Here is a 21,792-nt window from a genome sequence, read left to right on the forward strand (position 1 = left end):
TATTAATTTGTAAGTATCAATAATACACACATATTTGTACACTAAAATCATATAAATAATTTAACTCCGAGATCCAGTTAATTATTCTGTTCACATACCATGTTCTCCAGCTGGGAGATGCTGCGCGATTGCCCTTGCAGCCTCTTCAAGCAGATCCTCCCGGGCAACGTCCAGCTCGAGGGTGGCGAGGCGGGGTGGTTGCTGGTCTTCTGGCGTGGCGGCCACGTGAGCCTGCAGCCACGACTCTGCCAGGCGCGCACCCAGTCCGCCGCTACGGCAGCCGGCGATCACACGCCACCCTCTATCGCTTAGATATGTCGCTATCTGAAACACAAAGATTTTTTTTAAATAAACTAAGTACCCAGATTTACAGTACAAGATGTGGTAATGTCTTCTTCAATATTAAGTCAGGCAGTTTAAGCGAAACATTGAAAGATTTTTGTTAGAAAATTTATTTTCTGTATCGCTTGATGATTTTAATAATCATGCAAATGACAAGACTAGATTATTCATTGTGGAAATAATTAACACTTTATTCCATTGTTTCAAAATCACATTTATTTGAAATATCACATATAATGTATATCGTTTTAGTTTAGTCTAGTTCAACATTAAAAAATATGAATAGGATTTGTTATTTATTCTTCAATCAATAACCCAAATAAATGACTCATGTAAGCTAAATAATAACCTAGAAATATACGACCGTAGTTCACACAATATTATGTAAAGGTACTTAAGCATACAAAGCTAAGGGCTTTGAGTTTGACAGTTAATCAGCTTTCAACCCACGGGCGTCAGATTTGCGACAGACATGAGCTAAGAAATATGCCTCGCATTGTGCTTCTTATCTTTTAATAGAATATTACGACAGGCAACACAAAGGCTTTCGTTGATATTAGTTAAAGAGCATTAGAGTATCTCTATCAATAGTATAATATGAAGAAAGAAGAAGAAAGAAAAGTTTTTATTATTATAGGTAACAGATTAAACCAAGAAACAATAACTAACATAATAAAATTGCACATAACTAAGAAATTAAATTAGACCTAAGTTACCATTTATGGTTAATTTGGATAATTTAGTGATGCCCACACTAGGCAATGCCTGTATCGTGGGCACCGATATTCAGATAGGTATATATTATTCAGTCCACAAAATTACAAAACCCACACTCACGACACTTTAGCATTTAACAATTCAGTTACTCCGGTATACATATAATAAAAACAAAATTTAAGTTAATGAAAAGAAGAAAAACTTAAGTTAAATATATAATATAAATGTGTATGTACGGCTATATAAATTGATAAGAGATAAATATGTTAAAGGATCTAGGATTGTATCTTCAAAAGATTCTCAGTATCATTATAATTTAAAGTTAGCAGCCATATTAAGCCGCGGTTTAACTCTTAAACATTATCTTATACTTGTATTGAAATATAACTTAACAATCAATAAGTAAATGTAACTCTTCTCTCTTCTCTGGAGTATCTTGTAGGTCATATAAACCACTTTTTCTACTAATGTCACTCTGCGTGACCTGGCCGTGAGCGACTTTCATTTCATGTTACTAACAAGTATCTTAAAAAATAATACCCGTACTTGGCCTTGATAGGTATGCTCGAGTTTCAGAACAAGAGAAGCAGAGACAGGAGTACAAGAAACTACTTGGATATCAAAAAGGACGAATATGTCACTCCAAAATATCATTAGCACTTACTCGACACATCTTACTAATATAATAAATGCGAATATTAGAAAGTTACTCCAGAAAAACTGATCGGATCTCAATGATATTTGGCATAGATCTAGTACATAGTCTGGAAGAACACATAGCCTACAAACATTTTTTTAATTCGCTTCGCTGATGCCAGCTTTATTGTATAAAACATTCACAGTACCTGCAAACCTAAAGCAGTATCAACGGATGTGACAAGCACGGTCTTAGCGCCATCTGTTGGTAAGACCTCTGCAACACGCACTTTGCGCAGTAGGTACAGTAACAGCGCGCCCACGATACAGCACAGAGCCGCCAGCTGCAGCCCCAGTGATAGCCACGTCAGAGGGTCCATACTTCACTGCGCGAACATTTTACCTCTGTAATACAACAATAAGCAAATATTGTGAAAAAGAACATGAGACATATCAGACAGACAGACAATTCTGAAGCTTAATGTGGAGATGTGATTATTTTTTTTTGGGATGCGTTTTTCAAAATAATTATATAACAATTTATGCTTTTGGGCCGTCTAACATATGAGTACTTAATGTTTTTGTGGGTTTTTTTGTATTAAATTTGGCATTTTATTCTTCATTTGGATTTAATTTACAAAGTTTATATTTGACGATAATTTAAAAACGAAAAAAAAACATCAATAGACAAATTTATATATCTCAGAAAACCGTAACTTTTCTGAGACTAAAATCTCATCGTATAGTCATCTCTGTCTGTCATATTTGACAAAACAGAGATAAAAATATGTTTTAAACAAGAATTTTAGGCTGAGTCTAAGAAACCCACGATAAGTTAACAATGTTGGAGTTATAGCATATTGGCGTGTCATTGGACGATGTCCACTGCGGATGTCGTACAATATACAACAGTTCAATAGCGACGAAGTCTTGTTATTGTTTGAACATTGGTTCGGGTGATCTATCCCACACTGTGAACAGCTAGTAAGACAACCGTATGGACATATACAGAGTCGGACTTGGATTATAAAAGACGAATAAACGATGTGAGCAAAAACAAACAGGACATTGACGCGTTCTTTAAACACTCTTTTAGTTGAAAAGAATACTTACTCTCTAAGATTAAGTTATTTTAAATGTTTTTGTCATAGTAAAAATACTGAAACGACTATGTGTAAAAAACCTATAGTTTCTTCTCCTTCAAGAACCATAAATGGGTAAGGGATTACATGCACATAATGCATTTGCCGACACAAGAAACACAATACACGGTTACATTCCGGGAATCCCCGTGGGTTGTTATTGTCAGTACTAGGGTTGCTAACAATCAATAAATGTAGACACGAACATTACCGGAGAAAGAATGTCGACCCTTGATCCCTAGCGGACAACAATAAATGCCATACTGAATGACTTGTTTGACCCTAAAACATTGTCGTCAAATCCTTAACCAAAGTATTCGTGTCGAACCTGATAAGGTGGCAACCCTAGTCGGTACCCTCGTGTATTGATTGTTGAGAAACGTCGCTTTGATTTTTCCCATAACATAACCTTGGCTTATGTTAACAAGGGTAGCCGTTTGTATAAGAATCGGAATAATATTTTATAAGTACTGAGTTCAAAGAATGTTATTGTATGTTGAGGAACCACAAACTTCTATATTTTCGTAGTGACGGTTTTGTTACCGTGGGTTTCCATTGACGAAACTCACGTAAAAAACAACATGTTTTTAGAAGTGTAGCTTAATCCAATAATAAAATAAACTATCGATAAAGTAATATATAATAGGATAAAAAATATATTAACTGAAAAAATGATAAAATATGGGATATCAACCAATAAAAGTCGATTTTTTTTAATTTGTAGGTAAATTATGGATTCTTTATATGAAAGGAATGCTCTGTCAAGGTATAAATTACCTAACTATTCAAGGCTCATTCGACTCGATTTATTTTCTGTTTCGGCAATGCCTGAGAAAACAAACAAACGAATAGAAGTAATAGTAATTTTTACAGACATTTTAAAGTATTATATTTTAAAGTGTTATTCTATTTACACTTTACAGTAAAATGCAACCAATGTTAAATTACAACTTCGTCTAAACAAGTCTACGGTAAATACACGCAACTAACTATAACTGTAAAGTTTTTTATTTATTTCATACACAGCCTTGCTATCTTACATCTTAATAGATCCCAGCGTGGGTTTTCACTGGCGCCAGTAGATTGCCGCTTAAACATTTTTATGGGAGCCTATCTTAAATGATTAAACTCGCCCGCGACTCCGTCCGCGCGGAATTAAAAACAAACTTAATAAATAGTTTATGTGTTCTTCCAGGCTATGTTCTACATCTATGCCAAATTTCAGCGATATCCATGCAGCCGTTCCGGAGATACCTTCAAACAAACATCCCTCTATCCATCCATCTAAAGATTCGCATTTAAGATATCAAATATCAAGTTTTATTGATATTGTAAATATTATAATATTAGTTCCGTTTCCACAACAAAAGTTTACATTTTCAATAAAACCGCAGCAATTTTACAACCGCTTACGATTGGAACGTGATTTCTCTGATATAATTATATTAATATTATTGTAGTGTAAAAGTGGCTTTTGTGTTGTATAATTTGTTTGTAGAAAATGGCATTTTCCTTATGGATTTAACAAATATTTATTATCGGCATGAAACAGCATTTTTATACATACAGAATAAGTCAGGCTGTATTAACCTAAACTTCAGGTTATAATTATTATTATTTAGCTTGTAATTGCTACTAAACTTTATTCTTAGATTGATTATCTTACTAATATTATAAATTTACAAGATTGGACGGATGGATGTTTGTTACAAAGAATCTCCGAAACAGATCAATGGCTTTTGATGAAATTCGGCACAGACGTAGACCATAGTCTAGAAGAAAACATAGGGTATTAACTAAGTTTATTTTTATTTCTGCGTGGACGTGGTCCCGGGCGACAGCTAGTCAAGAACATTATAACTTCATAGAAAACAAAACACAGTAAATCTCAAGAAATGAAAAATATACGAATGGGACATAAAAACATTTGAATTGGGATAATATAAAGTCCATCTGTTTGTATTGTGTTACCAGCGGCCGGGTCCGGACAGCATAACTAAAAAGGATTGCGGACGGAAAAAGTTCTCTAAAAAATTCCGGTTGTGCAATGTCGCGCTAAGATGTTTTGTAGTGTTGCCATTTTACAATACAATCAATTTAAAATATAAAATAAATATATTATACACAAAAAATTACTTAAATAAAATAAGTGTATGATTTCTTTTCACACTTTTTCTTTTAATTCAGAGTCTGGCACGCGATCATGTCTCGGAACGTTTCCCCGACAGCTGTTCTGGATTTTTTCCTTTTGATTTGACATCGACACTGAAGATGTTTGGCATTTATTTATTTCATAGTAGGAGTCATAAGACAAGCATATTGTTACATTATAACAAAGGAAGGGGATCGTTTTATTCACATTTACTGCTATTATTTTATGTTAAGATAGCAGATTTTCATTGCAAATAAATATGAGCTTTACGCGAGTGAAACAAAGTCTAATTTTACATTTTTAAAAAATCTGCTCGCTTATACGCCCCGATCAGTCTCAAAGGACCCTTACAGCTATAAAGTTTGGGTTATATTTTTTTAATTACATACTATAACTTGAATATAATCTACATAACTTCACAGCAATCATAGTAGTTATAAAAAGTATAGATCATTAACTCGGCTTATTATCGCGATGATGACTATTGTCTGTACGTGTGGATGTACAAAAACGTGGGAGATGATTCTATAATACAGATAACAAGAGGAAGATCATGGCCTTACATGACTCACAATGACGATAAAGTGGGCGATTAGACGATCTGATATTAGCTAGTTTTTTTATAAATGTGAAGGACGTTGTTAAATTGAAATTAAAAAGTACTTGTAATTAATGGGATCTTCAAAATTAACAATCTTTTTTGGTAAAGTTCTTTAGTTTGTCAGTGATGTAATAAGATTAATATAAGTTATTTTGTTTTCTTCTTTCTTCTATATAATTTTTCTCGCAATATGTTGACTTCCGTATCAATAAATGTTTTTTTTTTATAACAGAAGGGGGCAAACGAGCAGCGGGAACACCGAGGTGTTCAACGACGCCCATGGACATCAGCAATACCAGAGGAACCGCAGATGCGTTGCCGGCCTTTGAGGTGGTGATAAGCTCGCTTCTTGAAGGACCCTAAGTCGTAGCGGTTTGGAAATACCGCCGAGGACAGACCATTCCACAACGCTGCTGTGCGAGGCAGGAAGGAATCAATAAATGTAGATTATTCTTATTATTCCCCCTATACTATAAAACTCAAAATTTGAATAGATTCGTTATTGTTAAAATGAAATTAATTAAATTCCTATCTTTATATTGATTTAACTTTGAACACATCATTAATGTTGAACACATGTCTGTGGAGATTTCATCACAATCTGTAAGCAACAGGTGTGGCCCATTAACTTTTTCTACCAGTTAGTATTCAATACATGCGCCGTGAGACTCGTTTACCTTTTCAACGTCGTTAAGAATTTACTTTTCGGATAAATTGGAATGATTTACTCCACGTTATTCCTATAAATTATACAAATACACTTTATTAAAAATAAATCTAGCAGTTATTAATTGCAATATTGAAATTCAAAAATAAAAAAAAGGAGCAGCAATGGCTACTTTGTAGTGTTAAAAAGAAAATCCGATACTGTCCCGGTGTACCGGCGCAACTAGTCTTGCTAAAATGACGACGTTTATGACGCCTCACTAATCATTCTGACACTTGACTTTGTAACGAAAGCGCGCCATTCCCGTCAAAGGATTCTAACTAATGTCTAAAAGTAGCATAACCTATAGTATGTGATTTGATTTCTACATAGAAATACCTTGTAGTTCATGTTTAACACACGCGTCATCACTCCGCTACAGACCGCTGAGGTGAAAGGACGTGTCCGCTCGCCTCACTTCTGTCGCACCGCCCAACAATTCGTTGAGCAATCCGCACCTGCGCGCGCCGTAAAAGGTGCCGCCATCCTTTGTTCGCGAGCCGATTGTGTTGGTGCAATTTTTATTGCGCCCGCCATTTGACAAGCGATAATCCTAGTTTCGAGGTAGAACGTCGTCATTTCATTGTTCCTTAGAGAACTATTTATTGCACCGCCACCTGGCAAGCAATTATCTAGTTTCTTATTAATAACATAGCAACGTCTATTGTTTCCGACTTCGGGAACTGCGTGAAAGGAATTGTGAAGTGCAGTTTTCACTGCGCGGAGCAACTTCTTAACAACGCAATTTTAAAAGGCTAGCGGATACCTAACGGTGATAACGAAGCTAGTCAGGCAGCCCCGTTCGCCTGCGTTTCCCCTTCAGGGAACCGCGTAATTCGGAAGGGACCTCCACCACTGGCCTTGGGTAGTGCCCTAGTCAACGTTGGTCCACGTTTGGCCTTTTAGAGCCCACGGGTAGCTTTAGTTAGACTTAAGTACACACCCGAGTGCACAATAAGATCGGCACTCGGACGCACTAGGGCTACACGTAGTAGGCACACATCCTCCCTGCTTAACCCAGCAGGGAGGGAGCTAGGGATACACACCCCGGCATCCCACCGGGAGAATTTAATATATATATAGGTTAGGTCCACCATATGTCCAAATGGCGGACCTAAATCTCGTAGCCGTCCTGGAATTCCTCAGGGCAAAATTCCCTGACGCATTTAAGGCGCTTACCGCCGAAACCGAAGTTCGCGCAGGCCCATCCACGACCGACCCCATCAGCGATGCGTCATTATCATCGGGTAGTGACGTTGAAGAAATGGAGCTAGACTCCCCGCTATCCCCCGAGAACCCGGAAGACATAGGAGGCCTGTTTACGGAAGTCCGTAACAAGAAAAAACGCAAGAAGCGCTCCTCCCCCGCCCCCTCGTCAGAATCATCATCCTCGTCCCCCGTCCCTCCGAAGGCGCCGCGCCCTCACTCCCCACTCGAATCCGGATCTGCCCATTCAGATTTGATTCCAGCCCTTATGGCAATGCCCGTCGAGCCCCCCAAAACTGCTCCCATAAAGCAGTCGTCTGTCCGTTCGGTTCCCCCCGTAGCCCGTGCGCTGACGGACAAAAAACCGCCACCTATTTACGTCCAAGCCCCGGACAAATGGCCGATGATTCAATCGGCCATGTCCAACAAATTTAAATTTGTAGCCGCAGCTACAGCCCAAGGCATTCGGATGCAACTGGAGACCGCCGAGGCCTTCAGGTTCGTAACCCGGTTCCTACAGGAAAAGGAGGTGTACTACCACACGTACACACTCGCAGAAGAGCGCATCCTTAGAGTGGTGATCAAACGCATCCCTAAGGAAATCCCTGTGGAAGACGTAGCCCAGTCCCTAAAAGATCAGAAATTTCCGGTCATTAGCGTCTTCCGGATGACCAATAGGCGATCCAAGTCGCCTATTGACCTAGTACAGGTTCATTTAGAGCTGTCGCCTGAAGGGAAGGCCATTTTTGACGTAAAGTCAATCTGTGGCCTCAGCGGGCTCATAGTAGAGCCGCCACGCAAAAATGGCCTCCCCGGTCAGTGCCACAAATGCCAGTTATACGGGCACTCGGCCCGCAACTGCTTCGCTCGTCCTAGGTGTGTTAAGTGCCTAGGAGATCACGGTACGTCGGAGTGCTCTAGGCCGAAAGATAAATCACTTTTAGAGGCTTTCGGAAAGCCCGCCTGCGTTCTTTGCCGCGGTGATCATACCGCTAACTACCACGGGTGCCCAAAAGCACCTAAGCGTAGCCCGAAGCAACCCCAGCGATCGCTACGTCGGCCCCCTGCGGTACTCTCAGCCAACGAATTCCCACCTCTCCAACCCTCGTGGAAAACGAACGCCCGAACCCCCGCATGGGGCAGTAACAGTCCCACGGCTAACGTATCCGTAAGTAATACATCCACCGCGCCCATTGCTAAGCCGGCCCCGGTCAAGCCGACGGCAATGCCTACGCCACCTAAGACGACAGGGAATCCTTTTGAATCCCTCAATCGTCTTACGAGCCTCAATATGGAGGAAGTTCTAACATTCGCCGACGAATACGAAAAAGCGTCAGGAAATATAGGAACCCGACTGTACTTAATTAAAAAGTACAAGCACATCGTATGTGCCCTCGAACACAACTAGGCGTCTCGATGGCTGCAAACGCGTTAAATAATTGTAGTGATCCGTCTCTCGCGCGTAATAATGGCAGAGTCAAACCGCGTTCGATTAGTATAGCCGTCTATAACGCGAATGGGGGGGTTAGGAACCAACGCGACGAAATCCATACATTCCTCCGCGACCAACAAGTCGATGTGTTACTCGTGCAGGAAACATTTCTTAAACCGACAATGAGAGACCCTAAAGTCTCTAACTATAACATCGTTAGAAATGATAGAACCGGCGCCCCAGGCGGTGGTACTATTATTTACTATAAGAAATCCTTGCACTGTGTACCCATCGAAACGCCCACGCTAACACATCTAGAGGCATCGATCTGTCAGCTGGCCATGACTGGTCACGCCCCCATTACAATAGCTTCAGTCTACCTTCCCTGTAGACCAAGCGCAACCATATTACGCTCCGACTTTGAATCCCTTCTATCTTTAGGAGGAGCCACGATCCTTGCAGGTGATTTCAATAGCAAACACATTCGATGGAACTCTACCAGAATCAGTAATCGCGGCCGTGCGCTTGACGCACTGTCTGACCTACTCGATTTTGATTTCATAGCGCCATTAGAGCCCACTCACTATCCCCATACATTGGGACACACTCCGGATGTGCTTGATATTGCAATCATCAAGAATATCAACCTAACCGTACGTAACGTTGAGGTGATTCATGAGCTTCACTCGGATCACCGACCAGTTCTACTAAAGCTAGGGACCTCGGCACAAACTGATCCTCCAACCAAAACAGTCGTTGACTGGCACAAACTTAGTGCCAAGCTCAAAGACATAAATTCCCCACACCTAAACTCTGTCCCCGACCTAATTAACACGGATTACGATATGGGCGCCGCGATCGGCTCTTTAACAAGTCATATCCAAACCGCCATAGAGGACTGCTCAAGGCAGATGCCAGAGTCAGACAACCAACGCTGGGCACTTCCACCAGATGCCAGAGACTTGTTGAGACGCAAGAACGCGGCCACCCGAGCACACGATTTGTATCCCACTGAATCGAACCGAAAAGCGCTACGTAAATTACAGCGTGAAGTAAAAACACGCATAGCTGCTATCCGGAACGAACGGTGGGATTTAACACTTCGTAATATAAAGCCATCCCACTTAGCCTTTTGGCGACTTCCCAAGTCACTTAAAGGCGACACGTACTCGACGATGCCACCACTCTCTCGTTCAAATATGACACCAGCCATGTTGGACGAAGAGAAAGCCGAATGCCTGGCTGACAGTCTCGAAGCCCAGTGCTCCCCTAGTAGCCTACCGATCGACCCTGATCACCTCCGAAAGGTGGACAGCGAGGTCGACAGGAGAAAAAGCGAGCCCCTCCTTGACTCAATTACTCCGGTTACCAGCGATGAAGCCGAGATATTAATTAAAAATTTGCGACCACGTAAAGCTCCCGGTTCGGATAGCATCACCAATAGGGTGGCCAAACTGCTTCCCGTTACAATTATACAACTCCTCGTAGCCATTTTTAATGCGGCAATGACCAAAGGCGTCTTTCCCAGCGAGTGGAAAGACGCCGTAGTCATAGGGTTCCTCAAACCCTCAAAACCGCCTTCTAATCCTACTTCATATCGCCCCATAAGCCTTCTCAAAACGTTTGGGAAGATTTATGAACGACTAGTTTTAGCCCGCCTTCGTTCCTTTATGGATACGAAAGGCATGCCTATTGCCGAGCAGTTTGGATTTCGCGCCAAACACTCATGCACTCATCAAGTGCACCGCATCACGGAACATATACTTGCCAAACGCCAACGCGGCCTTAACACCGGAGCTCTCTTTCTCGACGTTGCAAAAGCGTTCGATAAAGTATGGCACAACGGGCTCATATACAAGCTATATGAGTACGGAGTGCCCGACCGTCTCGTATGCATAATACGAGACTTCCTTAGTGACCGCACGTTTCGCTACCGCGTCGAGGGAGTGTGTTCTCAATCGCACCCCGTTCGAGCCGGGGTGCCTCAAGGGTCGGTGCTAGGGCCGGTCCTATTTACTCTCTACACCAATGATATGCCGCGCGTACATGGTGTAGAACTAGCACTATTTGCCGATGACACCTGTATTTACACGTCTGGTCGTAAGCCCGATGCTATTTGTCGACGCCTTCAGACCGCAGCCAACACCCTTGGTGCCTGGTTTCGGAAATGGAGGATCGAAATTAATCCTACCAAGAGTGCAGCAGTGTACTTCTCCCGCCTCAAAGTGACTCGTCTTCCATCCGTCACACTTATGGACAGCCCAATACCTTGGGAAGACAACGTTAAATACTTGGGTGTCATCCTTGACTCTAAACTTAACTTCTCCGCTCATGTAACCCGGGTTAGAAACCGCGCGGCTTTCATCCTAGGTCGTCTTTACGCGTTATTTAATAAAAAGAGCAAAATGTCCCTTCGAAACAAGGTGACACTCTATAAATCAGTAGTACGTCCCGTCATGACGTATGCTAGTCCGGTATTCGCGCACATAGCTCCGAAACAAATACACCGACTTCAGGTGATTCAGAATAGATTCTTGCGTAGAGCCACGGGAGCCCCGTGGTACATGCGCAACAGTGATCTTCATATAGACTTGGACTTGCCCACCATCGCCCAACACCTGAAGTTAGCGTCGCGTCGTTATTTTGACTCTGCCGTCGGCCATCCTAATCCACTAGTTGTAAGTGCCGCCACTTACAATCCAATCGCGCTCGGTAAATTCCGTCGGGATCATCGTAGACCTAGAAACGTACTTGACTTTCAAGACGATCCAATTACTATCGCTCAAGCTAAGGTAAAACAACACAGACAGACCACACGCCGCAGTCGCTGTCGGCTGCGGCAATCATTCTCGCGATACGGCCTCATAGCAGGTAGATTTTCTCCTATTAATAATAGAAGCGTTGCTGGAGTTTCTTCCGCCACTTCTTCTCCCAGCGATAACGCTTTACGAAGTGGTAGTAATGTTAGATGTATTAATAGCAATCAGATAATAGCAACCGATCAAGCCGAGGTTCGGCCCTCTCGGGCACCCCTGAATCGGAATGCTAAACGCGTAATGAGTGACAGCCCAAGCCGAGGTCCCCTCTCGGGGGCCCTTGAGACCAGTCACTCCATGGAGCGTCCACCTAAGCGATCTAAGAGCTCGGTGACCTCCCAACCCGGTAACTATAATGAAGTAACAGCCCGAGCCGAGGCTCCTGAGGGAGCCCTCGAGTCTTGTTACTCATAAACGAGGTTCAGGCTAAGCGCCATCTGCGCTCGGCCACCTCAAGCCCGGTGAAGCTGTAAATGCCTCCTCAAGGCAAACAGTGACTACTCAGTCACAAACTGAAAAAAAAAAAACACGCGTCATGGGCATACAGGTTATAACATATTAGCGCTCACAAGGAGGTCAACACGATAAACTGCTGGTTATTCAAGCGTAATATTTTACAGTTTACATCGTGCACATATTGTTACGATACAAGCTAAAAAAGATTTTATCTAATAATACACAGAAATTTAAAAATGGAACAAAACCGTTTTTTTTTATAACAGAAGGGGGTAAACTAGCAGCGGGAACACCGAGGTGTTCAACGACGCCCATGGACATCAGCAGTACCAGAGGAACCGCAGATGCGTTGCCGGCCTTTAAAACCTAAACATAACCTAACCTAACATAAAGTTATGTTTATTGGTTATTTGATATTGCCATTTGCACAATGTTCAATTTTATTAATTAACTTAATAAAACTGTGCTTGCTAATTTTAAAAGTAAAATATAAAACAAGGATTTTAGATTTGGGTTGTCTATCATATATTAATTTTGGATGCGGCAGCGTAATTATTCGGTATATTTTTAAACGTCTGCAAAATTTGTTTTTAAAACATACGATTATTAACGTCGGGACCATCGTTTCTAAATTAGAAGATACATTTATGAATATCTATTCAATATTCTGATTACCTTAGGCTTGAATGAATAAATTGTATTCCAATACGAACTTCCACATTATGCTTCTTTAAAGCGACATCTTCCGGTCAATATCGTAACTTGTCTATCTATTAGCGTGTTTGCTTGTAGAGGCATGACGTAACCATTTTGAATATGGTAAGGCTTTGCCACTTGTGTAAAGTATAAGATAAGATCGGAAGCGGATAATAGTCGTAACTACGGTGGCCAAGTGCGGATTAGTTAACACACATCTTTGAATTTCTTCTCAGATGAATTTTGCACCATAAGAGTATTTCAGCGAAAGATCTTTAACTCAAGATTGGATTATTATGTCGTCAGCTTATAAACATCTCTACCGAGGTTCTCAAGCCTACTCTAATTAGGAATGATTTGGTCTTAGTCACCTTCGTTCGCTCGGTGCGGCTAACTTCATTTCATACACATTCTTGAATTTATCTTGTACATCTACCTGTCCTTGTCTCATTTACGTAGGGTCGGATCACCAGGTTTCCGTCCTTCATCTCAATCTACCGTCTTGGTCGTCACTCCCTTCGTAATCATATCACCTTCCAAGGTATCCATCTCTCCTAAGTTTACCACTACCAGCGTACGTTTGTGAATTTCTACTGTTCCTTCTGAATATTTCTTTGTAACTGCATAGTAAACAAGTAAAACTGCAAACTAACGCAAGTATTACGAGATCTATCCTGTGATATCGATGTTTATTTTGATCGAGACGGGGTCGTCGACCGCGGCGCGTGTCGTATATCCAAAGCATTCACTTGTAATAATATTCCACGACTTATTTCATGTACGAATTCCTATCATTTTACTCGCGCTCACTCACAAAGTGCTAGAAGTTTAAAATGTTAAGTCTAGACAACTTAACCTAGAAAATATAACTTTTAATTTTACAACTATGAGTACCAATTTAACGTAATCGTATATTGTATACCATTCCTCTTATATTCCTTGAAAAAAAAATTTACTAATAAAAATAACTACGAAAACTTTTTGGACAGGTGTTTCGGCTGGAGAAACTCGCTGTAATATATTACATTTCTATATCCATACTTATTATGCAATTCTCTTGACATTTAAGTTGTCCAAACAAGCCGATTATATCAATACGACTATAAGAAATGGAAATTATGTTGGAATATTCAATTTCTAACATGCTGCGAGCAAATCAGTTACAAAACACGTTGTGTGAAAGTTGATACTGACCGGCGAGCTATGAGACAACGATTTGCCACCATTCTTGGAAATGACACACTGCAAGTGACAGTGTAAGCTATGCAACCATAAAATGCAACAAAAGGAAGTTAAGGTGTTAAAATTAGTACTGCAATTTCAAGCAATCCTGTCTTTGTATTTCTAAAGTATACTGTTTGTTAATTACAAGTTACTATTGCAGATATCACCTAGATGTGTTTACAGTTTAGTTTTATTAACACTACTAGCTTTGCCCGCGTGTCTGTCCGCGCGAAGTAAAAAACAAGAATTAGTAGACTGTGTTCTTCCAGACTATATTAGCATTTGTAATATTAGTAAGATAACTGCGAATGTTTAGATAGATGATGGATGTTTATTTAGAGGTAGCTATAGAACGGCTGTATGGATCTTGTTGAAATTTGGCATAGATGTAGAACATAGCCTGGAAGAACACATAGGCTACTTATTAAGCTTTTGTTGAATGTACTCGTTGAAACTAACTTGAACTTTTAAATAAAAGCTTTTAAAAGCTGACATTTGCTGACTAAATTATTGTACAAAGGATTTTTATTATTATATTATCCTGATACTTAAATTATAACGGATCATTTGTTTCATCATGCTCGCAGATAAATTATTCCCGTAATTATTAAAAGACAGATCAAATTGAATTTCAATTAGCTTTTATTTATGATCATCTTATATATAAAAGTCTCGTGTCACAATTTTCGTTCCCATACTCCTCCGAAACGGCTTGACCGATTGTCATGAAATTTTGTGAGCATATTGAGTAGGTCTGAGAATCGGCCAACATCTATTTTTAAACCCGCGCGGACAGAGTCGCGGGCGACAGCTAGTTTAGTCTTAGTCCATTCGTTTTAACAGAAACACGTAAAAGACACATTGGATAAATAAATCATATCCATGTCACAATTCAATGGGATAATAATTTATGATTACGTTTGGTAATATTTTAGAAATTCCTACAGCGCCAAGAAATATGTCGCCCGGATAAATAAATGATCGAATATATTTGCAATGAATCAATTCCGTACCTTTATTCATTCGAAAGTTATTGAAAGGAATTGATATATTGATTTTGTTTGTGTCAAACAGCTTAAATGGAATCAATAGTGGTATAGATAAATCTTTGTAATACATTATTTGCGTTTAGAATTTTGATGTTGCAAATACTCCAGCGTAGAGTTTATAAAAACGTTTACAGTCGTATTAAAAACTACTGGACAGCGAAATAATCCTGATCTCAAAGAAAAATATACCAATTTATTTGGTCTGAATAAAATAGAAAAATATTTCTATTTTATTCAGACCTATGTTCTGTAAGCTTTAAGCTACGCGTCCGTTGACCCGTGCCGGACCGGACGCACACGTACGGCTCGCAACGGATTTTAGTTAACTTTGTATGATTTTACATAACGCTGCGTCCATCATCCGTACCGCCCGTATCGATGACAAAGCAAATCTGTTGAATTCGTGCGTGCGGTGCGTGCGGTGCGTCCGGCGCAGGCCAATGGAAGTGTACCTATAAGCCCAGTTAATTATATTTGTCGCTCTGTTCAAGGAAAGTCTGTTAAACATCGGCGACTAATGTATTAAACGGTTAGTTAATGTATGGAGTACCAGTATATCCAATCCGTGTTAGAGGAGTGTGTAATTATTGCAGACGTCGGCCGAGCGTTGCGGACCGTTTCCTTTGAGACAAATTACCGTTGCCCAAGATTAATGCTGCCAATTCTATGCCTATAGTGTAAGTTAAGAGCGAATGTTTACCTTGATATCAACATTGGAAGAGTCCGAAGAAAGATCAGTAATAAATAGACCTGCATAATGCTACGACCAAACCGAAGTCTGGCGTCAAGTACTTCTGCATTTCATATGAAAGCGTATGTTGCCTGGCAAAATCTAGTAGTCTTTCATATTCGGTCTTTTACTAATAAGGAATTAATGGAAATGGAGTAAGAAGGACTCGATGAAGGAGAGGATGAACAATATGAATCTTCTCATTTTACAATAAGAAGCTTAGTGTTACGTTTTTTACACTTTTCGTTCAAATACAAATTGCAGATATTTACTTTTACTTTTAACGTTTCTGTTACAAGTTTTACATTTCCTGTAACAACAAAACTCACTTATTCAGTCGCGAGTAGCATAATAATAGTTTAACAATATCCGTTCATTTATATAAATAGGTTGTACAGGCGTCCAATTCATTGCTGTTACTGTTTAAAAGATTTTATAATTATAGTTAAATAAAAAAAATACCGCGCAATCGATAGGATCAATTATGTGTGTTTTTTATATCGTAAGGTAGGAAACGAGACAGCGGCCACTTGAAATCGCTGAAATAACTATGCGACCGTTGCCTATGGACACCCGCAAAAGCAGATGCGTGAAAAGTTAGAAATTAATTTCTAAGCAATTTTGAATAGCTCTTGTAACTTAGGGCATACGTGACAGCCACTTGTCAGTTATTAATATTCAGTGTGCGCGGTTCCCGGCACGCATTTGCGACGCGACGGTGGCTATCGCGCATGTATCGAAATCTTTTCAACCGTGCGACATTTCGCTGTAATTACGTATTCAATTTCTACCACTCCTTAACTTTAAGTTGAGCAACTTTATAGTGAGTTTGTTAGATATATTATATAAAAACGTATACATCTACCTAACTTTCAACTCTTATCTGATCAGGTAACTTAATTTGGGATAGATAACCTATAAGCCAATGAAATTGCTTTTTTGAAATATTATAATATTGTTCTTTTGTTTTTATAAACATCTTTATTTTTTCTTCATTTATTAAAAGAAAACCAGTATATTGATTTTTTAAAATGTCGAGACTCATTAGTATTTGTCGTAGGGTTGTCTAAGCGGAATTCGATTATATTACGTCAGAGGGCGCCACTAAAAAAGTACAAAGTTACTGGCACATAGTGGCGCCGTGATATTTTATTTCTCTATTTTATCGAGTGTGTTTGTTATTTTTTCAGTGTGTAAAAACGAGTGAGTAACAATGAACAGAGAATAGTGTGTTGTCCTAACTAATTATATTTGTTAAATCGTAGTGTGTTGTATATATGTTTTGTTAAGTTATCATCATAATTCTATAATAAACATTAAGTGAAGAGAACAATGCTTTTATTTTGAACAAAAGTTTGGTGCCGAAACCCGGGAGAAGAATAATTGAACTATAGTGAATATATTAATATTGTGATTGTGTTACGAGAACATTGAACATTTAAAAATGTCTGAAGCATTAAAAGTATGTCTGCGACGTCAAGAGGAGTTATTTGAGCGGGTTAGTAAAGCGCAGATTAATTACAAAAAATCGCCTAAAGATCGGCTTACTGTGAACTATATTGAAACGAAAATAGAGGCGTTAAATAAACTGTGGGAGTCATTCTTGAGTATTCATAACGAGATTGTTGCCGCTGTAGATAAATCTGAGAAATCGAAACTTAGCTATTTTGCCGAAGATATGTATTCAGAGTTTGAGGATATTTACGAGACCTACAAAATCAAACTAAAAGATGATCTACAGTTATACCAGCCGACTTCGTGTGTGAGCGCAGCTAATAACCAACCTAGTATTGTGGCGACATCTAGTGACGTGAGATTACCAACAATTCATTTGCCAAAATTTTCTTGTGGATACGAAAATTGGCAAACTTTCTATGATATGTTTGTGTCGTTAATTCATACAAATGCTACACTAACCGCTGCTCAAAAACTACATTATCTGAAGAGCTGCTTATCTGGAGAAGCTGAAATCCTACTTAAAAATCTATCAACAACCGATGTAAATTACAACGAGGCGTGGAGCCAGCTAGTTCGACGATACAACAATAAGCGCTTTAATACTAATGAAGTTATGAAACGTTTATTTTCTCAAAAGAATGTAACGAGTGAGTCGCCCGCTGCTTTAAAACAACTTTTAGATACAACATCATCCAGTTTAAAATCATTACAAAATTTGGAAATAGATACGAGTGCATGGGACGCTATCATAATTTATTTAGTAGTCACAAGAGTAGATGCAGAGACAAGAAAGCTATGGGAGTTAGAGGTGAGCCGAGTACATTCAGACGGTGAAGCAGATTCTTTACCTACCTGGGAGGAGCTGAAGAGATTTATCGAGACGAGATTTAGAACATTGGAGATGTTGGAGTCATCAAATCATTACAACTGTAGAGCAGCTAACACAACACAATACAACAACACTACGAGACAAACTACAAAACAGAGATCATTTCATTCATCAGTGGAAGAGGAGAAGAGAGAGTACACATGTGTAATGTGTTCAGGACAACACTTATTATATCAGTGTAAGCAATTTGCAGCACAAACCCCAGAGAAGAGAACTGAGTATGTGCAATCAAATCATTTGTGCTTCAATTGCTTATCACCTAATCATAACGTGAGGAGTTGCTATTCAAGTACGAGCTGTCGTCGTTGTGCTCGACGACATCATACACTACTGCATTATGAGAGAACATCTAACCGTGAAGAGAGATCAACTGCAGAGGTATATTCAAATCATGAGAATACATCCCCTGAAGTTCAAGAGCGAAGCCAACAACCTGAGAGAAAAATTGTAGCACATTTTACCAATGAGAGTCAACTGAGTAGAGTATTACTGGCCACAGCTATGGTCAAAATCAAATCACCTACGGGTCATTCACAAATCGTTCGAGCTTTGATTGACCAAGGATCTGAAGCATCATTCATAACAGAAGCCACAGCACAAGTCCTGAAGTTAAAGCGAGTTTCAGTGAACAGTCTTATATCAGGAGTCGGAGAAGGTCAAACACAAACAAAGAGTATAGCTTCTTTTGAGATCATATCTTTACACAATCCTGAGTTTTCCATCCAAGTCAATGCATTCGTGTTGAAGAGATTAACTTCGTTTATACCATCCAGAGACTCATCTATACATGATTGGCCAGAGATCACCAACATACCTTTGGCTGACCCTACCTACAGTACACCTGGACGGATTGATATTATTCTGGGTGCTGAAGTCTACGGAGAAATTCTACTAGATGGTCTTCTGAAACATTCGAAGTCATCTGGACCAGTTGCACAAAATACGCAATTGGGCTGGATATTATCTGGAAAAATTAAAAATGAGTTAGTACAAGAAAATGGCAATATTATGAGCATGCATATACATGTGAAGGAAGAAGAGCTTTTAAAACAACATTGGGAGATAGAAAGAGAACCTGAAACTATCAAAAGGAGAAAGTCGAGAGAGAAAATGCAATGCAAAGAAATTTACGAAGAAACAACCGAGGAGGGAGACTTACGAGATGCTTACGACGTTTATCTGCCATACCAAGGAGTGATAAGAGAGGTAAAACAGACTACACGAGTAAGAGTGGAGTTCGACGCATCGAGCAAAGGAGTGAACGACGTGTCTTTAAATGACAATATTCTCGTCGGACCTACATTACAGAGTGATCTACGTAATATTCTAGTGAGATGGAGATATCATAGAATTTGTACAGTTGCAGAGTTATTTAATATGTATCGTCAAGTTGTCAACGAGCAAGCCACAGATTTCCAAAGGATACTGTGGAGATCAAATCTAGAAGGACATGTTCAACATTACCAACTACTGAGACTTACCTTTGGAACATCTTGTGCACCTTACGTAGCTGTGAAGTGTCTGCAACAACTATCAAAATATGATCAACCAGGTTATCCCCTAACAGCGCAAATTACACTGCAAGATTATTATATGAATCATTTACTTACCGGATGTAAAACCACAGAGCATACTATAGACAACTATCATCAAATGAATACTTTAATGAGAGCAGGTAGTTTTGAACTTCGAAAATGGTGGAGCAACAGCGAAGTGAAACAAATCTGCAAAGAGAATCGAAGAGAAAATCAGTTATTACATTTCAACTTTAATAATAACATCAAGATATTAGATATTACCTGGAACAAAACAAACGATGAATTTCCGCATCACTTTCAATTAACTAAAGTTAAAGAGAATCGAGAAGATATAACTAAAAGAACAAAGCTGTCTGAAATAGCGCGTCCTTACAGCCCAATGAGGTACACAGTATCAATTGACGTCAGAGCGAGGAGTTTTAAACAAAACCTGTGGGGAATAAAATTATCATGGGATGAAAAGATCACCCCACAACTATTACACGAGTGGCGGCAATTCAAAGAGGACCTACTTAAACTAGAGAAGATATACATACCGAGATGGTTACGCAATAGCACATCTGAGATACTTACCAAGTTGGAACGAGAGCAGTGGAGACACGAGTCTTCAGATCAGAACGCTGTTCCCAATGCGACTAGAGAACTAGGAGAAATGTCTGACCGAGCTAAATCTAAATTACCTGACGAACTTCAGCATCTTCTAGCAGACGAGGAAACAGCATGGAGGTACCATCCTCCGCACGAACCGAACTTCGGAGGAGTATTTAGAGAAGCTGATGTTCGCACAACAATAGTGCATCTGAAAAGAGTGAGAGTAGGAGATTCTACACTTACCTTTGAGGAGCAAATGATCATCTTGAGGCAAATCAAATCCTTTCTTAAATCACCATCCTTGTCCTACCTGAGTGTTAATCCAGATACGGAGTAGTGTAAATTCTTAATTTCATTGTGTGTGTACGTGTGTTTTAATTTTCTTTCAATTATTTCTTTTTGTATAGAGTCTAGAGTTTTACCATTCATCTTTCTTATTGTATAGAGTTTAGTGCTATCTTATCATTCATATTTCTTCTTATATAGAGTCGAGCTTTGTATTTAATAATTTTAATGTGTTATTGTTACTTAAGCATAGAGTGCCATGGTGGGCGGTAGCAGTGTTTAGTATTCGGTGTAAGAGATTTTGAGTTTGTATAGAGTTTAAAAGGACTACGTCCTTTGGTGGGCGGGATGTCTAAGCGGAATTCGATTATATTACGTCAGAGGGCGCCACTAAAAAAGTACAAAGTTACTGGCACATAGTGGCGCCGTGATATTTTATTTCTCTATTTTATCGAGTGTGTTTGTTATTTTTTCAGTGTGTAAAAACGAGTGAGTAACAATGAACAGAGAATAGTGTGTTGTCCTAACTAATTATATTTGTTAAATCGTAGTGTGTTGTATATATGTTTTGTTAAGTTATCATCATAATTCTATAATAAACATTAAGTGAAGAGAACAATGCTTTTATTTTGAAGTCGTAGTGAACTATGTACCTTCACAAAGACATTTTAATTTTAAAAATCTGAGTAAGTTGAATGAGAGCTATTTAATAAAGATGTGTTAAAAGTAACTTAACAATGTAAAAACAAGAGAGATTTCCTTTATAATTTATGCTATATTCAAAGAACTATTAATTTGCCAAAATATTTCGGGAATTAAAGTACATTAACAATGTCTGGAATCCACAAATTAGTTGATGCAGTTCTCTATGCACAGAAATAATTTGAGAAATACACGCTTTTGTCATATATTACACGTTACAAAATAGAAGCTTTTAACATCAGATACATAATAACTTGGATGTTATTTCTATGCCAACATAGCATCTGTCACCACCGGCTATAATTTACGACAATTTCATCTGTTGTTATTCAAACGTTTCAACATTTTTGTATATTTCACAATGAATCTCAGTTTTTGTGTTTCGGGAGCAGATGGCAAAGGTTTATGCAATAGGTTAACTTTG

General features: G+C 39.3%; 2 protein-coding genes across 2 annotated transcripts in view; one reads left to right on the top strand and one right to left on the bottom strand.

The window, feature by feature from the left end:
* The window catches only part of LOC106121718 (estradiol 17-beta-dehydrogenase 2), a 43,797-nt gene that overhangs the window by 2,732 nt on the left and 19,273 nt on the right, over positions 1 to 21,792 (bottom strand). The window contains exons 2-3 of the mRNA XM_013317504.1: positions 1,905 to 2,100; positions 99 to 324 (exon numbers count right to left, since the gene is read on the bottom strand). Of these exons, the coding sequence (XP_013172958.1) occupies positions 99 to 324; positions 1,905 to 2,075 (397 nt within the window). The 5' untranslated portion in view covers positions 2,076 to 2,100. The remainder of the gene's footprint in view (positions 1 to 98; positions 325 to 1,904; positions 2,101 to 21,792) is intronic.
* On the top strand, positions 17,350 to 20,718 carry LOC106121584 (uncharacterized). The gene has a single exon (XM_013317296.1). The coding sequence runs from the start codon at positions 17,350 to 17,352 to the stop codon at positions 20,716 to 20,718; it is 3,369 nt and encodes a 1,122-aa protein (XP_013172750.1).

Source organism: Papilio xuthus, unplaced genomic scaffold (genome assembly GCF_000836235.2).
Source record: "Papilio xuthus unplaced genomic scaffold, Pxut_1.1 DF826938.1, whole genome shotgun sequence".
NCBI classification, from domain to species: domain Eukaryota; kingdom Metazoa; phylum Arthropoda; class Insecta; order Lepidoptera; family Papilionidae; genus Papilio; species Papilio xuthus.

Excerpts from the sequence above, each read along its gene's own strand:
- LOC106121584 (XM_013317296.1), top strand. The coding sequence starts at position 17,350 with ATGTCTGAAGCATTAAAAGTATGTCTGCGACGTCAAGAGGAGTTATTT.